The sequence below is a fragment of the Citrus clementina genome, unplaced genomic scaffold, assembly GCF_000493195.1.
Source record: "Citrus clementina cultivar Clemenules unplaced genomic scaffold, Citrus_clementina_v1.0 scaffold_5, whole genome shotgun sequence".
Lineage (NCBI taxonomy): Eukaryota > Viridiplantae > Streptophyta > Magnoliopsida > Sapindales > Rutaceae > Citrus > Citrus x clementina.
The window spans coordinates 16,110,342-16,120,058 of NW_006262201.1; the positions used below are offsets into that span (position 1 = coordinate 16,110,342).

Here is a 9,717-nt window from a genome sequence, read left to right on the forward strand (position 1 = left end):
AATTGAATGGCAATTAGAAGTGTTAATGTCTTGTCCGTTAATTGGGATTAATAAAAAGATCATGAGTTACCATATTCAATTTCAAATTGAATGGCAGTTACAAGTCGTAATACATGATTATGGCCATTTGTTTCTAATGGGAATAACAGTTTTGGTTTCTAAATCGTGAATAAATGAGAAATATAAAGTTTCGGGCCACCTCTTTCTATATGAGCCAAAAAGTAACCGGTTTAGGAATCACCGAGTTGTGTTATTGGTGTATATATATATGTATATGTATATATAGACACAATAGTTTTCTCAAAATTATAATCATGAAATTTTTAAATTGAATGGAAATTAGAAGTGTTAATGCCTTATTCGTTAATTGGGATTAATAAAAAGATCACGAGTTACCATATTACAAAGATCACGAGTCACCATATTCAATTTCAAATTTAATTGAAATTCAATGGCAGTTACAAGTCGTAATATATGATTATGGCCATTTTTTCTAATGGCAATAACAATTTTGGTTTCTAAATCGTGAATAAATGAGAAATATAATGTTTTGGCCCACTTCTTTTTATATGAGCCACAAAGTAACCGGTTTAAGAATCACTGAGTTGTGTTATTGGTGTATATATATGTATGTGTGTGTGTGTGTGTGTGTGTGTGTGTGTGTGTGTGTGTGTGTGTGTATAAACACACATATACAAAGTGAAATAAACATGGAGGACATTCAGATTTTGATGGATGCTACTGAAAAAAAGAGCAAAAGCTTACCAAGTTGTGAGTTTGATATTTAAATTTGACCATTCAGACTTTTTTTTATCATAACTAGCGATATATTAATTTTTTACCAAATAGTTCTAATAACTTTCAACAAAATTTACAAAGAAATGCCACTCTTGAAAATCCCAAAAAAATCTAACACTCTCAATGCTCTCAACAAATCACCAAACCTCATGGCTCTCAACAATCACCAAATCTCATCAAATAAGTATTGTATAACTGAAGATATAATCTTCAATTGGAAAGTTTCTTAAGGTTAGTAACTGATCTTACATAATATAAACCTTTTAATATGGTAAGTTTAGCGTTTAGATTCAAAATTGATATGTTTTTGTTGTAAATGTTGTTATTTTTCATTCATAAAACAATGTAATTTCTTAAAGTACGTAAATTAGGTTGAGGAAAAAACTCATTAAAAATAACTAAACTTCAAAATAAAAACAAAACATAGATTATGTGCGACATACTGATTTAGTACAACTGGCAGTGGGATAGGTGCCTATCACACATCAACACAGTGCTAATTATGTGTGATTGGCACTTATCCTTCAGCCTGTCACACTAAATCAGTCTATCGCATATAATTTTTGGATACTTTTTGGAGATCATAACTTAAGTTATATGTGTCTGTTTCAGACATTATATATCAGTTTGAATCTTGCAACGAGACGAATCAAACATAGAACTGCTTATGTCATTCTACCACATGGTTGAACCATAAATTTGCTTGAATTTATGTGCAACAGTCACCAATGTCGCACATAATCACAGATTATGTGCGACATCCAAGTAAAATGTGCTGCATATTCATTTTATCATGTTTTGTAGTGTATTATGATATTCTTTTATTTTTTTAATATTTTACTGACTTAATGAATTTAGTTATGCTTCAATTGTGTTACGACGATTGGTGGAAGACATTTGCAGATAGTCGTATAGAGTACGTAAATGCCAAAAATAGGGCTGGCAAAATTCAAATCCGAATTCGAATGTAGGTGCATCTGAATCTGAATATGCATTTACATATATGCATCCGGATTCGTAAAAAAAATGTGGATCCGAATATGGGCAATATCTGCAATGGATGTAGGCGGATATTCTGGATATCTAGATCCATAAAATTAAATTTAATAATTTAATATATAATTTAAAAATTCAACAATTTACCTAATAATATCAAATAAAATTCAATCATAATGCAATAATTAACAATTCAACAAGAAAATTAATGCATTTAATTAGAGTAATTAAAGTAAAGTGAGTTAGCATATGTGAAAAAAAAATGAGATTAAGCATTTACATTATATTGCAATTTAATGCATTTAATTAGAGTAATTAAATGATTCAGCAAAGAAAATTAATCAAAATCAAATTAAATTGAATTAACAAGAAACTAAATTGAGCCAACAACATTTTGAAGTTTAAAGAGGTTTACATTAGATTAAACTCATTAAATACAATCAATCAACCACAATACCAAATTATTAACTAGAAAAAGAAAAAAGCCATAACTTAATAAAAAATAAAAGAAAATTAATAGAAACAAGAGAGCAAATTACAGGCATGAATGATCTAATCAGGCGACGCTTGGACGACGGTGACGTGTGCAGCAATAGTAGTGTGGCGAGCTTCGATGACGGTGAGGCTTCGATAACGGCAATGCTTGTAGTGTGCTATGACAGCAACGTGCTCAGGGGAGGTGATGAAGGCAAGGCTTGCAGTGTGCAGCAACAACAACGTGCTCAGGTGAGGCTGCGACACAAGGCTCAAGCAAGGCTACGAGGAAGACGGCGATAGGTCGAGGGCTTTACAAGCCCTTCAAATTTGGGCATTAGGGATTTGAGGGGTTACGGCTGCTGGTGAGGTATCGTGAGGCTTGAGTGTGCGTGAAACTGGATGCAATATTGTTAAGGTTAGGAATTTAGCCACTTAGGTTAGATTTTTTTTTTTTATTTAAGTCTGTGTGTGTGTGTGCGCGCGCGCGGGCGCGTGTGTGTGTGTGCGTGTGTGTGTCTTTTAATTTAAAACAAAATTAAACCGGATCTAGATATCCGATTTTGCGGATGCAAGTGCATCCAGATCCGTATGGATCTTCATTTTTTAAATCCGAATCCTCATTTTTTCATATACGGATCTTCCGGATCTTTGCGGATGCAGGGATCTGGATTTTATTGCCATTCCTAGCCAAGAATACAATTTTTTTGGTTTAGAAAGATTATAAATTTGATTAGTTTATGACAAGAGTGTATGAGGTTTTGCAAATAAATTCTAATGAATATGGTATCATGATAAAGACAATTTTGAAGTCTAGTAACACAATCTATAGTGCATGTTTATTACCTATTGACATATTTAATAATGAAATAGTAAAGGTTGTGTAACATATAGCCTCTAATGTGGTCAGATATGGATGCATCTCTATATTTGTTGCCACATTTCTTGAGTTTTGAACAAAGATCCCACTTGTATCTAATTTACACATACTTATGGTACGCTCAGGAAGTGATTTTCATAAGTTACCTTCATCATGCTTAGTTTATTCCTCGATCAGGTGGATTATGCTTTGTTATTTGGATTTGGCCATGTATCTAATGCAAGTTACACATAAGAAATTGTTATATTACACAATCAGATGTAATAACTTCATAACATTAACAAGAACATAAAAAAAAAAGATTGCAATGTGGTGCAATAGCGTACAGAGCGCGCGCTGTGGTACGTCAGGCACCATGTCGCACAATTTCACACCTCAAACACGCAACACAATTCGACAAAAAGCCCTCCGCGTTTTTTAACATTTCGCGTACAAAAACTAAGCACAGACTATTTAAGAAGCATTTCAGTAAACATGTAATGTGCAATAGTTGTAACTTATCATTTTAACAAAATTTCTTTTGATTATATTAATCTAACAACCTATAATCATCTACAATGCCATTCAAATTCATTCAAATCATTAAAAAATGAGGAAGTTAGCTTACTTGGCATTTGGACTCTTTTCAATTCGTTGGATTTGGATGGATTCGAGTTGATTCGGGTGGATTCGAGTTTCTCCTCACCTTTGTTGTCGGCGATCACCGTCTTTCGTCACTGTTGCTGTTGATGATTCAAGAGAAAAAACTTGCTTTGGTTTTCTAAGGGAGAGAGTCTCAGTCGTGTGCAAACGAGGAGGGTGATTGGTCCAAAACAATTTTTGTTTGGCTAGTTTTTATATGAAAAAAATTAGAGAGGTCATTTTCAAAATAACATAAAGTTTTAAGGTTATTTTTATTAACTTTCCTAAATTTTAAGGGAATTGAAATTATAACACATTGCTCGAGACACATTTGGGAGAGGAAAAAAAAAAGTTCAATCGATGACAGAAAGTTTGTTGCATTGCTCCACAAATTTATTTTGACAGGGTAAAAAGGTTTCATGTCGCGTACGGACATTCTTAAATTGGTTCTATGTTCTACACAATTTTACACCATACGTGGATTCGTTGATGAAAACGAATCACAAATCTAAAAGAGTTATTGATCATAATCATAAATCTAAGTGCAGTTCCTCCCTAGCATCAGATGAGGTCTTCAAATTTAAAGAAGTCACAGACGGCTTGCTGAAAAATCTTGACAGGATAAGCCGTGCTACATTCTCAGCAGCAACTGCACTTGTCTCCATGGTACTAGCTGCGTTCTCAAAAGCATTCACATAGTACAAATGCCGGCCATCTAAAATGAATGGTGCGAATACCTCCGGAGCTTTGTAATGAGGGTAAGCCCCCCAGTTTATACGAATTGTCTCCTTCCTCACACTACAAAGAAACAAAATATACAGGAATCAAAATCCAATTGTTGAATGATTTTTGGATCAGTATTGCTAAATCTAGCACCAACTTCACTTTGACTCCATCTCTGTTAATTGCATCGATGGTCAAGTCTTCAAGGTATCAAGAAGTGTCTACTGCTCCTTAAATTACTATTTACTAAGCTACTTTGATACTTAAAAAGAATAGCCACTCGACAGAATCTCTTAACATTGCTAAATAAATGATGGTTACTAACTTGACGAAAATATTACCTGAAGATGTCATCTAATAAAGTATCTGTCATTGGTTTACGAGAGAATATCTTGTAAGTGAAATCATTTTCATCATGTTGCTTCAGAACTGAAATGCATGTAAATGGCAGGTCAGGATCCTCTATTGTGGCAACCAGCTCTGGAATTTTTGAGACACCATCGAGGCCGAAGTATGCCTTAAGAAAAGGAAAACATGAATTATTTAGATGGGGTGAACATAAAACAAACTATGAGTTAACTATAGAAGAGTCCCCATAAGAATATGGAGTTAGAATATGTAACTCACGGGATTTAAAGCACCCCTAACAAAAGTAGCATGTGTGTGCTGTAGTTTCCTCTCTGGAATAGAAATTGGAGGACTGAAATGAAGATTCAATTCATCCAGTGGTGTAGCAACCACAGTGATCTGACATGTGTAACTGTTTCCTTTCGTTGAGTTAAGCTCATAGTATTCTCTGAGGTATGAGATAGATTCTATTTCTTCATGGAGGTGCAATGCGACGTCAGAACAATTAATTAATCCGGCAGCCATCTGCCAGTTTCCTCCTTCCACAGCCCATAATCCTCCTCCAGATCCTGCCAAGGAAACAGCACCAGCAAGTCCGCTGATACTGAGACTTTGGCCATAATTGATTCTAGTGATAATCTGCACATGCCAAAAGAAATTGAATTTGACAAATTTAAAAAAAGTATCAGATATTTAACTGAACTAGAAGACACAATGAAATGAAACATTAAGAATGTTTCAACCAATTTCAAATTTATTCTTAAAATTTCTACTTTATAGACATTAGTGCATGATAGTTGTTTTCAATATCATTTCCAGCACACAAGAATTACCAGAAAATTAGAGGTTTAGCAAAGCTACAGATCAGTCAAGCAGAAATAGCAATTGCACTCAGACAAATAAACATGCAAGGCAGCCTCCGCTCGAACTTAAGGCATGAAAAAAGCTACAATGAAACAAGATAAGCATGTACGGAGACCAGTCGTATTTGTTTATCCAAGAGGCTAGAGCTTACATCAGAGGAAATTTACCTTAACTTCCCAATGAGGCAATTGATTCAAAGTTCAAGGTACAGCAGCTTCGGAACTTTACCAAGGCTGGACAGAAAATTCACTTGATGTTTAATTTAAACAAAGTAGTTCGCTCAAATACAAAGCATTAAAGCATTTCCAACCTGTTGTGCATCAGTTCCTTTCAAGTTCTCTACGCAAATGTGGAAAGACATCTCCAACACAAATTACTGGTGATGGAGAATACTACACACAGTCAGAAGTGTCCAAGATGTTGCGTCCAAAGCTTCCCACATATCAATAATAGACCCCATATCATATTTTTGGCATGCAAAGCATATTACAGTGGAGAGTCCAGACGGGCACATGTACTCAAAATAATTATCCATGCCACATCATTCTGTAACCTCAAAATAAGACTAGAGAAAGCTAACTATTCTGGGATTTGAATATATATATATATATATATATATATATATAGCTTACTAGGTGTAAATTAAACCAATGATAAGTTTGTTATCTCCATCCATGCTTCAAGCCCTGGATGTGACATATAATCAGCCATTTATGTCACTTACAGACTCAAATAATACATATATTCCAGTCTTAATACTATTGGTTGCAACGCAAAGGCCCTTCATGGTTAGAAGGAGATATAGATTCACGTGGTATGAAAATTCCACTGCAATCTGATAACATTTGACAAGGTTGATTTAACTTTTTCTTGCTGACTAAGAACACTTAAAGTAAATTCAAATCTGACTTCACTATACCACCCAAGTTGTTTTAAGGCCTCGCAGCCCCATATGTTACCCTTTTCTTCTGTGACTTCAACACTCAGTAATTCAGCTATCACGTTTTAGATTATACCTCTCTAAACTACCAAATATGATCGAGAGATTCATGATTATGCTTCTCTGTTGAAGTTGTTAGACAATTTTGATGTGAAGGAAATAAAGAAAGACAAAGGAACATAGAGTTTAGAGACATCAGGACATCACTCTTGCAAATCTTATCTTGCTTGGTGATTGACGATGTCTCCTTGGCTTATTTTTTACTTTCCAAAACAATCTGGAAGACTAGTATTCCCCCTAAAATTCAAGGGAAATTAAATACTGGAGAAGTGATTGAAAGAAAATTCCCTAACATGTGTCTATTTCCTTTTTGGTGTGTAATGTACAAAGCAAGTGCAGAAACTTATAATCATCTTTCTCTTCATAGTCGCCTCTAAGTTGTAGAATAGGTTGTAAAAAGAGGCTAATACTTTTCGGGTAATCCCGAGTTCTTATGACTCTATTCTAATGGAGAATTTCTTTGCTTTTCGTAAAAGAAAAAAAGACCAAAACGCTTTGGGATTGTACTGGGGCAGCTCTGTTTTGGGAAACATGGCAAGAAAGAAATACGTATTTTGAAGGGAAAAATGCGGATAATATCGAAGAATTGTGGGATAGAGTCCGTCTTCAGCTTCACTTTGGGCTCCAGGTTCTAAGCAGTTCAAAGATTCATCTTTTTTCTTCATTTATCTAAGGCAGGTGGGGGTTTTGAGATAGGTGTCTAGGCTGGTCTAGTCTTGTAGTGGAGTGATTGGATATACTTTTGAATAGGACAGAAAAGTTTTTATTGTTTTGCTTTCTTAATGGACACCTGATCCAAATCCTGTAATGATTCTTCATCGTCAATAGAAAAGTTCCCTATCTGGAAAAAAATACCATCTTTAATGATTCAATGCCTTGCAGACGGTACCAAAAGCAATCATAGTTATCCTCATCGTCAGCTATTATAACCAATCCACTCTCTCAAAAGACAACTCCTATCAATTCTATGCTAAATTACCACTTGACCTATAAGTTAAAGCTTGAACACTAACAAATTAAATTCAACTCATCACCTCTTGGTCAACCTGGCTCTGATACCATGTTATAGAATAGTATTAAGCTCCAATATCTTACAATTTCCAAGATCTAGCTAACAGCTAATTTCATTTCTAAAAAACAAAAGTAGTAATAGTTTTTCTGCAAAAACATAAGAAAGAAAGAGCAAAAGTTACCCCGTAAACTTACAGTGACAAGCTCCTGCATCAACAATGGAGACAACCGAGCATCAATCAACTCTTCTTCCAAACTCCTCGCAGTGAGATTGAACAAACCAGCCCATTTAAGCATCTCATCAACACTCTCAAAAACAGGCCTTGTTTCAAAGCTTTCATAATACTTCAAGAACTTATCAACAGCACTCTCCGTAAAACTCTCCATCCTCAAGAGCGACAGCCCATATCGCAAAACCATCAGCACCGAATTCGCAAGCGACACAATCTTCTGCACAAACGGCACCGTAGAGCTGACGCTGATCGTCTTGAAAACAAACTTGCTACCATCCCAAATCCCAAACGCGGTCGAATCCTCGGACGAAGGAGGGTCTTTGGGTTTCAAGTTGAGCAGTTTGGTGAAGTTGACCGTGTGGTAATTCTTCGGGTGGAGAATCGACGCGCCTGCCTCGAAGGTCTGGCCAGAGATGGTTACCGTGGCCATGCGGCCTCCGACGACGCCGTTTCGCTCGAACATGAGGATCCGGGGGTGCCAGTTTTTTGAGGAGTATTGACGGAGGAAATGGGCCAGCGATGAGCCGCCAATGCCGCTGCCGATTATGCATACGGTGGGTTCTTGTTGGAATGTTGGTTGCGGTGAAAATATCAGCAGAATCAAGATAGAGAGTGTTCGCATTTTCGTCTTTGACAACAAGTTGCCGTTGCTGCTGCTCTGTTAAGTTTCTTCTTCAACTAATCTCTCGTATCCACTTCTCCAGTTCTCTGGTTGACTATAGATATTTGAATGAAATTAATAGGATAATAACAATTAGGTCCCTGTAAAGATATAATATTTTTTCCATGCGTCACTATTGCTTCATAAGTTTTACCATTTAGACGCTTTATAAATTTTTAGTATTACATTAAAAAATTAAAAGTAGTTTGTCCTTGCGGTCATTTGAGTGATGCATAAAGGGATGATTATGCATAAATTTAGAGTTTAATTACACTAAGCTACAAAAAAAAAAATTTTAAAAGTATAGGTACTGATATTTTGATCATATTTATTTTGTAACAATACCCTAATCCCCACAAAAACATTGTAAATCCAATTATTTTAGAAAAAAAGACATTTATACTCTAAGATTTAAGAAAATAACAGACCCTTAAGTTTAAGATCCTTTTTTAATTATAATATCCTTTGGATATAGTGATTAAAATATTGACATTAAAATCTTTAATAAATAAAGTATTACATAAATAATGTAATCGATCTAGTAGTAAAAATATTAAAATATTTTAATATATAAATTATAATATTTTATTTTAATAATATATTTTTATTTATTGTAGAGATTTTAAACTAATTTTTACATTAAATACATTTTACAAATAAAACAAATCTCACATACTAATAATCTTAAAATTATTGTTTTACATAATGTCCAAAATAATTTAAATTTTTAATACATTTATTTAAATATTATGTTTCTATTTTATAAAATTTACTTTAATACAATAAAATATAACTAATAAACTCTAAAATTCTAAAATATTTTTAAATATTGAAATTATATATATATATATATATATATATATATATATATTACATTTATTTTACTATTATATGTCTATTTATTATAAAACATTAGTCAATTTTTTAAAACAATAGAGGACATAAACATTATGATCAAAAGGAGATTTTGGTATTCTTTTTGAAAATTGAGGGTATTAGTAACCATTTCCTTAAACTTTCTCAAACTTTGGAGTGTAGACTTTCTTTTCCCATTATTTTATAAATAAACCCCCACTTATTGATCAAACTACTTTCACATCAACATTTT

The 9,717-nt window shown here is 34.0% G+C and overlaps 1 protein-coding gene across 1 annotated transcript; it reads right to left on the reverse strand.

Moving 5' to 3' along the window:
- Positions 1-4,130: 4,130 nt before the first annotated feature.
- Positions 4,131-8,638, reverse strand: LOC18041537 (farnesylcysteine lyase). Its single transcript, XM_006432055.2, has 4 exons — positions 7,911-8,638; positions 5,120-5,479; positions 4,834-5,009; positions 4,131-4,567 (listed from the first exon to the last, which is right to left on the reverse strand). Exons 1-4 carry the CDS (start codon positions 8,568-8,570, stop codon positions 4,300-4,302), a joined length of 1,464 nt encoding a protein of 487 aa, XP_006432118.1. The 5' UTR covers positions 8,571-8,638; the 3' UTR covers positions 4,131-4,299.
- Positions 8,639-9,717: the final 1,079 nt, after the last annotated feature.

Bases quoted from the DNA above. Each gene is read 5' to 3' on its own strand.
- LOC18041537 (XM_006432055.2), bottom strand. From the start codon at position 8,570: ATGCGAACACTCTCTATCTTGATTCTGCTGATATTTTCACCGCAACCA. The intron at 5,480-7,910 runs GTAAGTTTACGG...TGGCATGTGCAG, and splicing joins TGATGCAGGAGCTTGTCACT to ATTATCACTAGAATCAATTA. The intron at 4,568-4,833 runs GTAATATTTTCG...GTTTCTTTGTAG, and splicing joins TTATTAGATGACATCTTCAG to TGTGAGGAAGGAGACAATTC.